Below are 17,794 nucleotides of genomic sequence, written 5' to 3'. Positions count from 1 at the left end.
GGTGCAAACAGTTGCCGCCCCATGCTCCTGCCATCATGGACTGAGACCACACTCTGCCTTCTGTGCTCATGGACTGCAACCCTCAAAACCCATGCCAAGCCAGGCGTGGTGGCACATGCTTTTAATCCCAGCACTCGGGAGTCAGAGGTAGGAGGATCGCTGTGAGTTTGAGGCCACCCTGAGACTACATAGTAAATCCCACGTCAGCCTGAGCTAGAGTGAGACCCTACCTTGAAACAGAACAACAACAAAAAAATGAAAACCATGCCAAAATAAACCTGCCCTTCCATTTATGTTGTTTCAGTTTATTTATTTATTTGAGAGTGACAGAGAGAGAAAGTGGCACAGAGGGAGAGAGAGAGAGAGAGAGAGAGAGAGAGAGAGAGAATGGGCACACCAGGGCCTCCAGCCATTGCCAGTGAACTCCAGACGCATGCGCCCCCTTGTGCATCTGGCCTACATGGGTCCTGGGGAATTGAGCCTTGGACAAAGGTCCTTAGGCTTCACAGGCAAGCGCTTAACTGCTAAGCCATCTCTCCAGTACCCATTTATGTTGTTTCTACACACCAAAGTAACTAATACAAGGCAAGAGAGACTGCTCAGTGGTTACAGACACTTGCTTGCAAAGCCTGCTGGCCTGGGTTCAATTCCCTAGCCACCTACATAAAACCTGACACAAAAGTGGTGCATTTGACATTCTGTTTGCAGTGGCAAAAGACCCTGATGCACTCATACACACACATAAGTAAAAACTTCAAAATAAATGCAAGCAGCATCACTCCACAAGGAAGGATGAGAGAGCCTATAGAAGAATTTTGCAACTAAATATTCTATGTGAAGAAAAGGAATGCTAAGGAACTTAAATGATTTATCAGCCAAATGTAAGAAATGGGCCTTTCGTTGTTGGCTGGGCATGGTGGCTCATACTCATAATCCCAACATTTGGGAGGCTGAAGCAGTAGGATCACACTGTAAAAAATAAGCCTGGGTTACAAGAGTGAGTTTGAGGCCAGCTTGGATGGCTAGAGTGAGACCCTGTCAAAAATAAAGAGCAGATGGGCTGTGCAGATGGCTTAGCAGTCAAAGGTGCTTGCCTGCGAAGCCTAAGGACCCATGTTTGACTCTTCAGATCCCATGTTAGCCAGTCACACAAAGGTGGGGCAAGTGCAAGGTCACACATGCCCACCAGGTGGCGCAAGTGTCTGCAGTTGGATTTCGATGGCTGAGGCCCTGGTGCGCCAATTCTCTCTCTCTCTCTAAAAAAAAAAGTAGAGAGAGCAGCCTTTTGCCTGGCTATTTGGTGCGTGCATCTATGCTGCTGCTGCTACCCTTAATGGACATCAGGATCCAGCTTCATGACCCTTCCAACATGGACTGAAAACCAGTGTCTCTCCAGGAATCCTCCAAGCCCTCAGTGCCAGACTGGGACTGCTGAGGCATCTAGTTGCGTGGACTGAGCAGTTATTGGGTTCTCTGACTCTCCAGCCTGCAGACAGCCACTGTTGGGTTGTGCATCCCACCTCCTGTAAGCTCAGCCAGCAAAGCCCCTTTATAATACACGTTCATTCCACTGGATCTGTTTCCCTAGAGAATCCCAATACAGCTGACATACACCATAGAAAGAAGTTGATATATATATATTGTTGTTTTTTCAAGGTAGGGTTTCACTCTAACCCAGGCTGACCTGGAATTCACTATGGAGTCTCAGGGTGGCCTCAAACTCACGGCAATCCTCCTACCTCTGCCTCCCGAGTGCTGGGATTAAAGACATGCGCCAGCATGCCCAGCAGAAGTTCCTATTTTATTTTGTTTATTTTTACTTATTTATTTGACAGTGAGAGAGAAAGAGACAGAGAGAGAGGGAGGGAGAGGAAGGAGGGAATGAATGGGCACGCCAGGGCTTCCAGCCAATGCAAACAAACTCCAGATGCATATGCCCTCTTGTGCATCTGGCTAACGTGGGTCCAGGGGAACAGAGCCTTGAACCAGGGTCCTTAGGCTTCACAGGCAAGTGCTTAACTGCTAAGCCATCTCTCCAGCCCAGAAGTTGATATTTTAAAAAAAATTTTATTTATTTATTTATTTGAGAGCGACAGACACAGAAAGAGATAGAGGGGGAGAGAGAGAATGGGCGCGCCAGGGCTTCCAGCCTCTGCAAACGAACTCCAGACACGTGCACCCCCTTGTGCATCTGGCTAATGTGGGACCTGGGGAACCGAGCCTTGAACCGAGGTCCTTAGGCTTCACAGGCAAGCGCTTAACCACTAAGCCATCTCTCCAGCCCAGAAGTTGATTAAGCTGCTGGAAACAATAAGACTGTACAGAGGATATTGTGTGTGTCTGCAAGATTTTGGAAATAGTAGGATTGTTAGGAGGGCATTCAGTGTATGTCTGGAAGATGCTAAGGGTATTGAAGGAAAACAGAATTTTAAACTTTGCTAGAAAAATGGAGAGTTGAATCCATGTGCTTTGAGAGTAATCACTGAAATGTTTCCTTTATCCAACATGAAACACAAATAAAAATAGTAAAGGATGGCAAATGGCAAGAATGCTTTAATAAAGAAATCAAAAGGGGCTGTGGATGTAGTTGTTGCCAGAGTGCTTGCTCAGCATGCACCAAACCCTGTGCCTGATCCCCAGTATCAAACAGACCAGGCATGGGGGCCCTCCCCGGCAGCCCAGTGCTTTAGGAGGATGGTGGAGGCTGGAGGCGGTCTCCTTGGCACATGGTGGGTAACACCAGGCAGCTGAGGGATGCCAGCACAATGAAAAGACCCTGTGAAGGTGAACTGCACCTTGACCTCTGGTCTTCATGGCAAGCGCAGAGTGAGGATTTCTCAGCAGCTCAGAAGACAGCGGAAGGCAGACCGTGGCACTTAGCAGGGAGGTTCCCCAGGGCACGCCGGCCAGCAGGCGCTCTCTACCCGACACTTCCCTCGGGCTCACCCTCACCTCTGCATCCAGTGCCAACCTCTCAGGTCTGCTCACGGGCCAGAGATTCCCTAAGCATTTGTTTTGTTTTGTCATTGTTGCTGGTGTTTTTGAGGTAAGGTTCTCCCTTTAGCCCAAGCTGACCTGGAACTGACTCTATAGCCCTGGGCTGGCCTCAAACCCATGGTAATCCTGCCTCTGCCTCCCAAGGGCTAAAAGGTTAAAGGTGTGTGCTATCCCACCTGGCTTGCTCTCCGCAGTTCTTGGGCTACTGCTCTCAGCACCTTTGCCCAGCTGGCTCTCCTGCAGCCACATGCCCCGTGCAGTGACAGATCTGACCTGCTCGCAGCCTCAGACCTTGCCTTTCCTCACAGGGCACGACTGGCCCCATGCACAGAGGAGGCCCTGGCGAGCTCTGGAACCAGAGAACCATCACGTGGACCGAAGAACTGGGTCATTCCAAGTACATAGAATGGGCACCGGAAGGTAAGCCCACCAACGGTACAGTCCAGGGCCTTCAGGAGTGTTCAACTGGACAGGCCAACTTTCCTGAAGTGACCCCATGCCTTCTCCCAATCAAGGCCTGGACAGAAGAGCCACAGTGTGAGTATATGGGGAACCAGTGGAGGCAGGAAGGAACAGGAAATCTGACATAACCTGCATGGTATGGGAGTACACAGCTATGATCCCAGAAAATAGAAGCAAGAGGTTCAGGAGTTCAAGGCCAGCCAGGGCTACATAAGACCCTGTCTGAAAAAAAAAAAAATAAAAAAGAAACTTGATACAAGAAATGGATTTTTCTCTTTTAATTATTTACCAGATTAAAAAAGAAAAAAATAGTGATTGTTTTCTTCACCCCCAACATTTCCATTTACCAAGGCCAAGTGGGAGAGGCTGGTTGAGCAGAGCTGGGTTCGGGTTCCTGACTTGGAGCCAAGCCCTCGTCTTTGCTGGGCACCACCTCAAGCAGGAGAGCAGTGCCGAGGGCTCCAGGCAGTCCTTGCCCCCGGGCAGCAGAGCGGCATCGTCGTTCTGCTCCACTTTGCTGCCAAAGTACACAGGCGCGCCCTTTCCTGCCAGTCCCTGCTCCCCAGTTCATCCAAGGGAGCAGGAGGATGGGCCTGCAAGAGCGAAGCCCAGGGGCGCTCAGGGCCGGGGCGGGCCAGAACAGATCCGGCAGCCCATGCCCTCTTATTGCACATCTCATCTCCCATCCCTGCCCTGAGCCACGGGCTACCTGGGAAAAGGACTTCCAGATCCTAACAGGGAGTCTGTTGGTGTGCACCAGGCTCAAGAAGGGGGAGTGTGGAACTGAGTGGCTTATTCTGGAAAAAAATATATGTTAATTTGCTGTTCCCTGATGGGACTGAGCCAAAAATTTGCCTCTTAAAAAAAGCATATGGGGTTTGGACACCTTGGGCCCTGCAGTTTACGTGGGCTTCTCCCCACTCATACTCAAAAGGTCAAAACTAACTGTTCTACCCCATCAGCAGACCTGCTTCTGCTGAAGGGAAGAGGCTGTGACCGTCAGTCACATCAGCCCCGCTCCCACTGCCATGACCCTGAGCTCCTCAACATCGGGGGAATCTGACAAGCCACCTATGGAGACATCCTGTACACTGCGCATTTCTCTATGAGGCGACAGCCATTAAGTCCCTTGAATGAAACTTGGTCAATTCTCACTCTTGTCATTCCCGATGGAGACAGAGAGGACAGGAGAGAGCTGTTTAGCTGGCATTATGAACAGATCTTCCTTTTTAAAAAGCAAAAGACCCTGGGGGTGGAAGAGAGGGCTGACTTTGATGTGGCAAAGCCGCAATCTTTCACCTTCATTGGCTGGTACGAGCTGGTAGGTGAAGACAAACCTAACAGAGCCGATGGCAAGAACCGCAGTCTAGGAGACGACAGGTAAACACAGACCGTATCAACTGTGGCACTAGGAAGATGGGAAGGCAGCCCACGACAGCAGCTGGGAGCAGGCCTTCGCCGCATCGCTTCCAGTTGTGTCTGGCCCGTTGGGAGTGGCAGCATCCAGGAATATCCAGTGGTTCTTTCCTCCTCTTTCAACAAATTCCGAGTGGCTCTCATTTAAATAACTATGTACACACATGAAGTTGTCTCTCTTTTACACAAGGGTCCTTCACATGAGGTCCCACAATGGCTTTAGAGAGTCGGTTCCAATTGCCTTTTTGGCGATTTACTGCTTGGGATCAAACCTGCAGGAAGAAAACGCAGTACTCAGCAGGGAGAAGACCTTCGACAAAAGCACCCTGGGGATTCAGGGACTGCCTCGACACACGGGCAACAACCCCTCCTTCCCTCAGAGGGACTGGGTGCCCAGGCAAATGGAGTACTTGGACTGGAACCCATCCACTCTGTGCCTGGCACGTCCACCAGGATCCCTGGCAAACAGCGTTGTACCTCCTTCTGATAAGGACAGTTTCTCAAGTTCAGCTTCAAGCTCAGCATCCGGGACCCTAGGGTTAGGCACACTGTTGGTGTAAAGCATCTCATGTGGGTTGTCAGGCAGGTCCAATGGTTCTTTGGTGGTGTCTTGAAGGAGGACGTCCAACTCCTTCTCCAGCTCCTCACTGTCGAAGTCTGGGAGGGAGAGAGACAGCGTAAGGACGCATCGACCAGAGAGGAAGGCACCAGTGCCCAGCCTCCTGCAGGCAGGCAGAGTCATGTGAGCTGGAAGGCAGAGATTCTGTCTCCCTACACAGAGCCAGGCCAACAAGCAGGCACACTCCGCTGACCGCCAGCACCCGGCCTGCTGCCCTTGCCCTGAAGGAGGACCTGCCAGAGCACAGAGGCCGCCACAGCAGTTGCTGGGAAGGGAACTGCAACTCCCTCTAAGCACTTGCGCAGGGGAGCCCCAGAGAGGGGCCAAGTTCGTGATCCAAATCAAACCTGCCCTAGCCGGGTGTGGGGGCGCACACCTTTAGTCCCAGCACTTGGGAGACAGAGGCAGGATTGCCACGAGTTCTAGGCCATTCTGAGGCTATATAGTGAATTAATTCCTCCAAGTCAACCTGGGCTAGAGTGAGAGCCTACTGCAAACAAAACCCAAAACACCTGCTCTGGCCCAGGAAGTGCAGCTTTCTCAGAAAGGAACAAATCCCCTCAACTCACCTAAACCATTGGTTACCCCACCAGCCAGAGTCTGAGAAACTTCGTCCTGGGTGTCACACAGCTGTAAAAAAAGCACAAAGCCTTGAATGGGAGTGGGGGCTCTGGGGATCCCAAAGCCCTCAGGGGGAAGTGTTCAGTGTTACAAAGACCTGAGATCAACAAAAGGTTCCTCAAGGTCACAAGGTTATGAGTCCAGTGTGGGAAACATGGACTGCAACAAAGTCCAACATGTCATCTGCCCCTCCTTTCTGAATGCGCCCCTCCTATACCTCCTGGATCTGGTCCACCAGGCTCTCTGCCTTCTCCACTGTGACGTCCTTCATGGAGAGTTTCAGGGCTCCCACCCCTGCCTGGTAGGCATTGAAAACCTGAAGAGAAGACCGAGTTACCAGCACACCTGACAACATCTGGCAAAATACGGGCAGCATTGCTTCATCTCCACGAGCTAGCTCTGGGGTCTCTCTGGCCCCCTGCTTGTTTCAGCACACACCCACAGAGTTGACACTTCCAGGAGGAGCAACAAAGACAAGCCCAGCCAACTCTAGAGGAACCAGAGATTCTGGAAACACCACCCCACAGGGAAGGGGCAGTGTGTGTGGAGAGTCGGGGACCAAAGGGCGCAGAGGGCATGACTACCATCTGGTCTGTCTGGGAGGCATAGATGCGATCCAGGATGCCTTGAACTGTGTCCAGCTTGGCGTGCAGGGCCTCAATGCGTTTCTCCGTCCGCTGCTTGGCCTTCAGAGACCTCAGTGCCTAGGGGGCATGGAGACTTGGGTCAGGGTGGGACAAGGCAAGCTATAGGACCAAAGGAAGACAACCCTTACCAGTCCGTAGGCGTGCCCCAGATCTTTTCTCACTTGAAAATCAACTAGCGCCTAACTCATCTGTAGGCTCTACCCTCAACCCCAAAGTGGGCTGCTCTCTGAAACTCTGGGCCTCTGTCCCTGCGAGTGTGGGACACCTGCATGCTCTGCCCCCAACCCCCAAGCAGGCTGCTCTCTGGAACTCCAGGCCCACCCCTGCCAGTCTAGACACGGCCACAGTCTGCAGAGGAAGAGAACTCACCAGTTGCTTCTTTCCTGCTCGGCATGCCCGACGGGCTTCCTCCTTACACCTGCAGGACAAAGGCAGAAGAGGGCTGTGGCCCGGGCGGGGCTGGGCAGCTTCCCTGCTCCCCATGGCCAGCCGTCCACTGCCATTCTCCAGCAGCAACTGACAGGCACACTTGAGCATCTGTGTGGCAAGGCAAACTGACCAAGAAGCCATTCTAGCTGTGGGGAAGAGAGAATTAGACACACCTCCCCACTGTGAAGGACAAGGGATCCACCCTGACTGCGAGAGTGACTCTGGACATGGCCCTCTGCTACCCAGCACACCTGCATTTCTCTGAGAGATGGAGTGAAGAGTTCCAACCTATTATGTGTCTGTCCTCCATTCAGAATGGTGTCTATAGTCACGCCCAGGGACCCTGACGAGGCGTCCCGGAAAGAGCAGCAGCCCCTCAGGAAGGCTCTGGGAAGGACAGGCTCGCCTTGCCCACTGCTGTACCCTGTTCCTAAGACAATGCTGGGCTTGATAAGTACAGCTACATGAACAATGGCAAGCAAGAGCACAGATAAGACAGTGACAGCTGTCACTGCGGGAGGGACAACTGACTCCTATTTTGTCCTTTACAGTATGTTTGCCAAGGTGTTTGCATAAAGCTGCTACTGTTTTCATCATCAGCAAACAAACACCCTTGTTGTGTTTAGCATTGCTTGGGATTGAACCCAGTGCTCTGCACATCCTAAGCAAATATTACAGAGATACACACCCAACAATCCTCTTTTTTACTCCCTCCCTCCTTTCTTCCTTAAAAATCTTTCTGTTTTTAGTTGGCGTGACGGTGCACACTTTTAATCCCAGCACTGGGGAGGCAGAGGGAGAGGCACTGTGAGTTCGAGGCCACCCTGAGACTCCATAGTGAATTCCAGGTCAGCCTGGGCTACCTCAAAAAAATCCTCTGTGTTTGTGTCTGTGTGTGGAAGGGTGTGCCAAAGCACACCTGTGCAGGTCAGAGGCAACCTGGGGGTCAGTCTTCACCTTCCACCTTGCTTGCGGCAGGGTCTCTTTGTGGCTCCCCGTTGGGTACTCAGGCTAGCAGACCTGCCAGTTTCTGGGGACCCTGTCTCCTGCGCCCACCGCACTGTCGGAGCACTGGGATCATGCACGTCACTACCACGCCCGGCTGAATGTGGGCTGTGGGATCCAAACTCAGGCTTCATGCATGCACGGCAAGTACTTTACGCACTAAGCCATTTCCCCATCTGTTTACTTATGATGAGCCCCGATACCCATGCTTTGCGCTGTGACTGGCAGGCTGGGAAGGAGTTACCTCTCAGCTTCCTGGGACAAGGACTCCACCTTGCGGGAGAGGAGCTGCTCACTCTGCATCAGCTGGTAGACACCGACATCCACGTCGTTCACAGGAGACACCTTGGCATGTGGTCCCCGGGCGAACTTCACAATCTGCGAGACAGAGCCAATTACTGCTGCCCCCAGCGCACGTGCTGGAAAGCCATGAGCAGGCCGGGGCGGGCGTGTGGGTGCAGTGAACAGGTCGCCACTGAGTCCACTGCCACAGACGCGCGCCACACCTTCTCCCCGTTCTGCTCCAGGACGGTGACTCTCTTCTCCTTCTGCAGCTGCAGCAGCACCAGGTAGAAGGTCCTCTCGTCTGGGCAGCAGTTGGCGCAGAGGGTGCTCAGCTCTGACAGGGCCACCACGGGGTGGGAGGACAGGGGCGAGTTCTGGTACAAGCGATACACCTCCTCGGCCTTTTCCTGTGCAGCAGACAAAGGGGCCAGAGGCCTGGTCACCCCCACGCACGCCCGGGAGGCGCAAGCTTGACCCCAGGCCTCTGAGCCGTGAACCCCCAGCAAGCACAGGCAGCACTGACCCAGCCCCTCAGGTGGGGAGCTGCAAGGTTCGCATACTCAGGAGAGCCGGTGACTGTATGAAATGACATACTTCCCCTTTCTGCCTCTCCCTGGCCTGGCCCACCTCTCATGGGAGGAATGAGGCACATTCCCAGTCAAGCCTCATTTCTGGTCCAGGGCATGACCCTGGACCCATGGGGCTCTCAGATCCTAGGCTTCCTGAGCACAAGCTGAAGGTGGAAGATGATGCCTGATTCCCTTTTTCATCCGAGTCTCTGTATTTATGTGATTGGCAAAACTACAGAGGCAAATATCACTGCATCTATATAAAGAGCAAGAGAAGAGTATGCGACCAATAGGTGGGACAGGGTCAGAGAGCAGACTTACAAGTGCCAAGGACGAGAGCCACCCTTCCTGCTTTCCTCCAGACACTGAGTCTGTCCGTAAGCAGGAAGAAAATCTGGGGATTTGGACAGCCAGCCTGGCCAACAGAGCAATGAACAAGAGACCCTGCCTCAAACAGGCGAAAGGCAAGGACTAACACGGAAGGTCGTCCTCTGATGCCACACGGGCACCATGACAACGCCTGCACCTGCACTCACACACAGGAAGGAAGCAATCGAAAAGCCTGAGTTACATAAGACCTTATCTCTGAATGAATAAATAAACCGATGCTCAACACAGAAACGGGAACTAATTTAAGATTGACATGCAGCGTGAGAATGGACACGGGCACGGGGAGCAAGCAATCTAAGATACTCTCCACGAAAGCAGAAGTTAGTACAAACTCATGTAATGGCTCACACCTCTAATCCCAGCATTCAGGAGACTGAGGTAGGACTGTCATGAGTTCAAGCAAGACCCTGATACCAAGAAGAAAACAGAAGATGGGCGTTTACTTTTGTTTACAATGGAAAAGGCACCTATGCATTTCTAGCAATTTACAAGTACATAGATGAATGCACGAAGTAGTAAAAGCAGCAATTCTTTTCTTTTGCAATGAAATAATAGAACAATTGGAATGGTTTAAAAGTCCATCTGAGGCTGGAGGGATGGCTTAGCAGCTAAGATGTTTGCCTGCAAAACCAAAGGACCCAGGTTCAATTCCCCAGGACCCTTGTTAGCCAGATGCACAAGGGGGTGGTCTAGAGTTCGTTTGCAGGGACTGGCCCTGGCGCACCCATTCTCTCTCTCTCTTTGTCAAATAAATAAATAAAAATAAAAAGTCCACCTGTGGGGCAGCTGGTGCATAAATTCCGGCATATCTCTAGATGCCGACACAGCCATCAGAAAGAATCAAGTGCAGCTGCGCTGGGCGGGACAGGGAAGGGCGCTCCTGACAGAGCCCAGTGGCACAAGCTGGCTCTGGACCGGTTTTACGTCCTGAAACAGAAATGCAGTGGATATGTTCATGTCTATGTTCATTCATTCAGCGACTATTCACTGACTGCAATGCACCAGGCACAGTTCCCAGGATCCTGAAGCTTATGGAATTGTCTCTCCTAATAGTGGAAACAGATAATAAACAAGTGAACATATAAGATTTTTCAATTACTACTAGATGCGAGAAAAAAAAAAAAAAAGGAAAGCAACACGCTATGGAGGCTGGCAGAGTTAATGTGACTCACTTTGTCCCTTACCTACCTACCCATATACACTAGGGAAGGACCCACGGTCTTTCATCAGATGAGACCAGTGTCCAGGGTCCTGACTCCTCATCTCACTTGGGCTTATGTCAAAGATGTAAAATTTCGGGGCTGGAGAGACTGCTCAGTGGTTAAGGTGCTCACCTGCAAAGCCTAAAGACCTGGGTTTGATTTCCTAGTATGCATGTAAAGCCACATGTACAAAGTGGCACATGAATCTGGAATTCCTTTGCTGTGGCTGGAGGCTCTGGTATGCCCATTCTGTCTCTGCTTACAAGTAAATAAATAATAATAACTTTGTTTTAAAAAAAGATTCCAGGTGTGGTGGTTCACACCTTTAATCCTAGCACTTGGGAGGCAGAGTAAGAGGACGGCTGTGAGTCTGAGGTACCCTGAGACGATACAGCAAACTCCAGGTCAACCTGAGCTACAGCAAGACACTACCACAAAAACCAAACCAAACAAAAAAGATGTAAAATTTGGTGTGGATGCCTAGGCTTAATGCTCAAGGTACAGACCCTTTAGTCACTGTAGCTGTTAAATCATGAGGTCAAAGGGAAGAGTGGTGACTGCCAAATAGAGTTGGAGAAGTCCCAGAGTTACAAAAGATAGCATAACCAGTGCAAAACCAATAGATTTAAAGGGTAAATATAAAAATACTGGAACTAAATTTGTTCAAGATGTTGCCAATAACACAGGCAAAGAGGCTGGGAATGGTACCACACTGTTATTGTACTGGCTTGGCTAAGGCAGGCCGTGAGAGGCTCAGCAGAGGTGCTAATCCAGTGGAAATCACCGGAGGTGTGATGCCAGCTGCTGGCTGGTGCTGGAACTGCTGAACACTGAGAAGCAGTCTAACCCAGGGATAGGCCCTGAGAAAACTGCTCAGGGTGCCACACTTCTGCAGGTGGCAGCATCATTTCTAACATAACGAAAAAGGCAGGGAGAAGGGGTGTCACCCAGAAAAGGATGGAAAAACTGAATCATGGATGGAAATTATTAAAGGCATAAAGTTTGATCAAGGAGTCTTTCCCAATAATTTTCTTTGTTTACAAGGTGGGGTCTCGATCTAGCCTAGACTGACCTTGAATTCATCATGTAATCTCATGCTGGTCTCGAACTCATGGTGATCCTCCTACTTCAGCCTCCCAAGTATTGGGATTAAAGGTGTGTACCACCACGCCCAGACCAATAGTTGATCAACACATCCAAAGGCCAAAAATATGAAATCAAGGATGCCTACATTCTGAATACACAGAAAATTTCAAGCACTGAAGTGAAAAGCAGTCTTCAGGTGTGGCAGACCACACCCCCGTTTTGGGTACAATAGACAGAAGACACTTGGGAATGTGGTAGATGCATTTTAGGGCTTCAAAAAGGGTTGACCCTAATCTCAAACCTGCTCAGGATTCGGGAACAGCTAGAGGTCACTGTCACCAAAGATGCTGCTGCCCAACATGCAAAGCACAAACTTAAAATGCGTTCAAGAATCAGTGAGCACACGCCTGGGCGGCAGGTCATGGAGAAATCAAGCAGAGCTGAGCTGGAAGCTCCTCCCTGCTGACTAGCTGTCAGGATGCTGGAAAGACCTGTGCACCCTGCTGGGGAGAAGTCATCAACAGTGCTAACCAGCAGTGGACCCTGCACGCTCTCTGGTCGGCCAGTCAGTCCAAATGTGCCAACTGGTGCAATGGTGGCATGTCAGTTCTGGGGGTAAGCAACTGCTTTCTGGTTGGACTTGAGGCCCATTCCATGGGAAGAAATTCCAGCCCAATACTAACAACCTGATGAAAAAAAGCCTAAGGCTGGGGAGGTCATAAGCCCTATGGGGAAAACTACTACTGTTTTCTGGCTAAATGGATATACTATGCCCATTAAACGACCCTCTAAATACTTATGTTATGCCCATATGTTAATGCTAATGGGTTAGAGAAGCATCTCTTTTCAGATGTCAGTGACCACTGGGTGACTCAAAACTCTGACCAAAGTGCTGAGAAGTGACAGTAGACTGCTCAACACTAAATGAAACATTTCTACCACACCCTCCAAGACTCAGGGACCATTGTTGAAGAGGTGACAGAAAAAATGCATGAGCCAAAGGAAGGAGAGGCCACCTTATAATGCTGTTTTCTACATACAAGTTCCCTTGATATTCATGACCTCACAGTTGCTGACACTACCTACACAAGACCTGCATAAAAGAAGGGGAAAAATTGAAGATCTCAAAATAGAGAGACTAGTTGGAGAAAAAGGGATTCAATGGACAGGGGATTTGGGAGGGGAGCAAAGGGAGGGTGGTGGGTAGGAAGGGATTATGATCATGGTAGATTGTCTAAATTCATGGAAGTTGGCAACATCAGTGAGCAAGCGGGCATCTCAACTAGTGAAGATGAAAGGGAGAAAGTGGATGAATGCCCGGCAAAGTGTTCAGAAAGGGCATGTGTGCTAAAGGCTGGTGGGAAGGTGATGTGCAAGGGATGAAAAGACAGTCAAAGGCCTCAAAGCTACCAGAGCAGCTGATGAAAGAGGCTCTGTTCTGCGGGGGGCGGGAGGGTTGCACTCTGCCTTGGGGCCTTCCAGCCTGGGACCCAGTGAAGCCTGCTAAGGAGTTTCACAGTGGAAACCACCGTGCACTCACAGCCTGCCGTGCGCTCCCTCCCACGCACACAGATACTGGAGGACGGCGGAAGAGCTCTGCAAAGAGCCTCAGAAGATGGTTTTGAGGCCCTGCTTGAAGATCTAGTGAACGTGGTGGAAAAGGAATCACTGGTCCAGTAAACACATAAGAAGTGCTTTACCGGACGCTGCTCGGTGGCCTCTTGTGAGCTTCAGTGGACGTGGTGGTCACAGGAATCTCAGGCAGAGAAGGATCCTGGGAGGGCATGACCGCTGGGGTGGGTGGTGGCACATTCCAATTTCTCCAACAGGACTTTTTTTTTTAATTTAAATTATTTGGTTTGTTTTTATTTATCTACTTTACAGCGACAGGGAGAGAAAGAAGCAGAGAGAGAGAGAGAATGGGCGTGCCAGGGCCTCCAGCCACTGCAAACGAACTCCAGACGCGTGCGCCCCCTTGTGCATCAGCTAACATGGGTCCTGGGGAATCGAGCCTCGAACCGGGGTCCTCAGGCTTCACAGGTAAGCGCTTAACTGCTAAGCCATCTCTCCAGCTCCTCCAACAGTACTTTGCTATTGCTAAGCAACTGTGGCCAGAAGCCCAGTGCGGGGCCCCTCACCAGTAGCTTCAGAGAAGTCAGCTGAAGAAAATTACTGAAGAAAAGTCTGGCTGGAGGTTAAGAAGATCACTATAACCATCAGTTACTGGTTTCAGTTGTATATATATAATGGTTTAGGCTACCACTGTCCATGTATATGGAAAAATTTTGTAGTTTTGAATAAGATACGTGTTTATCCCTAACACATGGGCACAGAGCCATGTATTAAAGTCCTGCTTTCAACTGGAATCGCTGACACATTTCTACTATTCTGCTAAAATCAATGCTTGCCACCACCAGAGGAGAGGGTCAGAAGCAGCCTTTCTATGGAGAGTAAAAATAATTTTATGTATAACCAAGTGTGGTGGTGCACACCTTTAGTCCCAGCGCTCGGCAGGCAGAGGTAGGAGGACCACTGAGTTCGAGGCCAGCCTGAGACTACATAGTGAATTCCAGGTCAGCCTGAGCTAAAGTGAGACCCTACCTCGAAAAACCAAAAAAAAAGTGTTTAAAGCTTAAAACAGGATGTAGACACACATGTACGCACACATACAAATGGGAAAGGAATGTCCCCCAAAAGCAGACAGGACAAACAGAAAGGAAACTGTGATTTTGTTTATAACTTTTTTTTTCCAGGTCATGTCTCACTCTAGCCCAGACTGATCTGGAATTCACTATCTGGTCTCAGGCTGGCCTTAAACTCAAAGTAATCCTTCTACCTCTGCCTGTTGAGTGCTGGGATTAAAGGCATGCACCACCACGCCCAGCTTATAACTTTTTTAAAATAGAAAATTGTGGGAAATTTTTGTTTTCTTGGGTGTTTTCATTTGTGGTTTTTTTTTTTTTTCTTCTTATCCCAAGACTGCTTTAAGTACAGAAGAAAGTTTCTGGCCAATTTCCACGTGAGCACTTGGGAAATCAGCAGATCACGGAGGTGGGCTTCCTTACTGTGTCGGCACCTTTCTCTTCTACATCTGGGTGAGACACTCTCACGTCTCAGATTTCAATCAGTGCCCAGCCCTCAAAACAGGAGTTGCCATATATCTGAAAGCAGATGTCACTACATAAAACATGAAGTTTCCTGATAGTGACATGAGGGGACACAATTAACAACACCATGTCTGAGAGTGTGCAAGCTTATTTTTCTACAACATAGGATTAGACTACATCACTTTCAAAAATGGCAGCTGGTTCCCACAGACTATGTAAGCCATCAGTGCTCTCAAGAGTGTTGAGTCCACAACCATGTGCGGGATCACTGGATCTACCTCTCCCCTCTGCAGACTGGCAGCATGTGAGGAAAGAGGATGCCCTCAGCACCTCACCTCCTCTCAGTGGGGACCGCGGCTGAGCCTGCTAAGCAAGGCCCTGTGGGGAGGGGCAAAGAAGCTATGGGCTGGTGGCATGGGACAGGAGACAGGTCAACCGGGGAAACTCCAATCTGAGGCAGAACACTGGGGAGTGCCACCCCGCTTTTCTTAGGACACTGAGCATGCCCCAGCTACGACACACAAGGGCCCTGAGGTGGGATTTGGACTTTGGGTTTCATAACTGCAGCAAAATTATGCAAACTAGTGTCCAGTCCGCTTTGTAAGCACGCACACTTCAAGGTTCCTGAAGCCTGGCTAGTGGTTTCTGTGGAGAGACGGGGTGATACCGTTTGCACGCACGAATCAGCGAGTGGGAGGCGAGGAAGAGGTCACGGCAAGGCTGGTCAAGGACAGTTAGAGGGGGGGCATGGGGAGGCTCGGAGGAGGTTCAACTTGAGATGGAAGGACAGACTCCTGAAGGCCTGACTCAGAAGATTCACTCCTCAGTGAAGAGTCTGTGGCAAGTGAAGAGGGCAGAGCGGAGTATGAGGGCGGGACAGTGCCGCAGGGTGGTTCTGAGGGCACCCCACCACTGGGACCGTGAAGGAGGCCCGCTGCAGGGACACAGACGGACGCTGTGCTGTGCGCCTCCAGGAGAACAGGAGGAGCTGTGGGGGATCTGAGAGGGCGTCAGTACCAGTCAGTGCCCGGTCTGGACTGGGACAGAGCGTGCCCAGGAGAAGGCTGACCGGGTAGGTGAGCAGGAAGGGACCTGGCCCCCGATGGTCTCATCAAGGAAGAAGAGTACGGACGGCAAGGAGGAAGGAAAAGTGAAGAGTCAAAGGGTAGGAAATCAGAGCTTATTTTGCTAATTTTAGGGGTAGGCAAAGGGACAGGTCCTCAACTGGGCACAAGTCGAGCCTGATGGTGTAGGCCTGTAATCCTGCTTCTCTGGAGTCTGAGACAGGAGAAACTTCCAAGTTCAAGACCTACCTATGTTATGAGAGTGAATTCAAGGCCAGTGTGGGCAACTTAGTGAGAACCTGTATCAAAGTAGAAAGTGACAAAGGACTGTGAATGTAGCTGGGTTCGATCCTCAGTTATCACCACTATGTCCCCTTTCCCTCAAAAATGGAAGAAATCCTGGGAATTTCATGCAGTGAACGACAGCCGGCAAAACTCATCCTCCACTACAGCTTATCATTAATCCCTACAACTACCTTACAAATACAGAAAGTGGTCACCTGTTACTAATAGTTCCTGGGCAAAGACTGACAAATACGTAAGGCTAAAAAGTTCCATTGGCACATGCCTTTAATCCCAGCACTCGGGAGTCAGAGGTAGGAGAATTGCCATGAGTTCGTGTCCACCCTGGGACCACAGAGTGAGCTCCAGGTCAGCGTGAGCTATAGTGAGAACCCTCTCGAGTATGAAATGAAGCTGCTTTGAAAAAAACAAAAGAGCTAGAGAGATGGCTTAGCAGTTAAGGTGTTTGCCTGGGAAGCCTAAGGACCCAGGCTCGATTCCCCAGTACCCACATAAAGCAGATACACATGGTGCTGCATGCATCTGGAGTTCGTTTGCAGTGGCAAAAGGACCTGCACACCCATTCTCTATCAGCCTGTCTTTCAAATAAATAAACAAACAAACTATTAAAAGAGAAAGAGAGAGAGAGAGGTGTCAGGTAAACTGAGCTGTCTACCCTGTCACCTGGTAAAAAGAGATAATCTTTTCCTAAGAATGTGTGCAGACAAGGTAGTGCATGCATTCGGAATTCATTAGCAGCAACTGAAGGCCCTGGTGCACCCATTCTCTCTCTATCTGACCCCCCTCTCTCAAATGAATAAAATAAAATAAATGCTTTTTTTTTAAAGATGCCAGCATAATGATTTCCAGGCCAGGCTGGCCAACAGTGTGAGGCTCTGTCTCAAAAAGTAAAAAGTAGGGGCTGAAGAGATGGCTCAGTGGTTAAAGGTGCTTGCGCACAAAGCCTGACGGCCAGGTTTGATTGTCCAGGACCCATATAAAGCCAAACGGATACGTAAAGTGGGGCATGCATCTGGAGCTTATTTGTAGTGGCAACAGGCCCTGGCATGCCCATCTCTCACTCTTTCCCCCCTCGCCTCTATTCTTGCAAATAAACAAATTTAAAAAACAAGCAAACAAAGACCGTGTGCAGAGGCCCCTGCTGTCCCAGCTGATGACGCCCCAACCCGCCTTCCGCGTACTCACCTTAAGCAGCCCCACAGCCACGAGCACCTCCTCGGCTGGAACCTTGTTGTCCCCCAGCACGTTAGAAAGAGTCCACTTGAGGGGCTTCAGCAGGAAGACCCCGACCCCCCAGGAGATCCAGCTGCTGTCGACACTGGCCATGAAGTCTGATTCTCGTTGCAGCTCTCCCCGACTACAGGGCAAGGAGAAAGGCATGTGGGAGCGCTTAGCACCATGTCCTGTTCTGGTCCCCAACTGCCCCTCGGCCCTCACAGAGTCATTTCAACACCACCACCATCACCACCATTTACTTAGGGATCTACCCTGTCTCAGCTAAGAGCAGCATCGTTTTATACTTTCATGATAAATCTCCTGACCTCTCTGTAGCTAGACAGTATCATCGGCAAGTTAACTAGTGAGACAGTCTA

At 50.4% G+C, this 17,794-nt stretch overlaps 1 protein-coding gene across 5 annotated transcripts in view; it reads right to left on the bottom strand.

Annotated features, from left to right (window-relative positions):
• Positions 1-3,722: 3,722 nt before the first annotated feature.
• Chmp7 (charged multivesicular body protein 7) overlaps positions 3,723-17,794 on the bottom strand; it is a 34,780-nt gene continuing 20,708 nt past the window's right edge. For all 5 annotated transcript variants that reach the window (XM_045131048.1, XM_045131049.1, XM_004665812.2 and 2 more), the window contains exons 2-10: positions 17,388-17,559; positions 8,703-8,888; positions 8,441-8,574; positions 7,132-7,180; positions 6,700-6,819; positions 6,333-6,431; positions 6,064-6,124; positions 5,353-5,532; positions 3,723-5,147 (exon numbers count right to left, since the gene is read on the bottom strand). In XM_045131048.1, the coding sequence (XP_044986983.1) occupies positions 5,095-5,147; positions 5,353-5,532; positions 6,064-6,124; positions 6,333-6,431; positions 6,700-6,819; positions 7,132-7,180; positions 8,441-8,574; positions 8,703-8,888; positions 17,388-17,528 (1,023 nt within the window). In that variant the 5' untranslated portion in view covers positions 17,529-17,559 and the 3' untranslated portion in view covers positions 3,723-5,094. The remainder of the gene's footprint in view (positions 5,148-5,352; positions 5,533-6,063; positions 6,125-6,332; positions 6,432-6,699; positions 6,820-7,131; positions 7,181-8,440; positions 8,575-8,702; positions 8,889-17,387; positions 17,560-17,794) is intronic.

The sequence above is a fragment of the Jaculus jaculus genome, chromosome 12 (assembly GCF_020740685.1).
Source record: "Jaculus jaculus isolate mJacJac1 chromosome 12, mJacJac1.mat.Y.cur, whole genome shotgun sequence".
In the NCBI taxonomy this organism is placed as follows: Eukaryota; Metazoa; Chordata; class Mammalia; order Rodentia; family Dipodidae; genus Jaculus; species Jaculus jaculus.
Note: the sequence above shows the minus strand (reverse complement) of the source record. Positions and strands in the feature narration are given on the sequence as shown.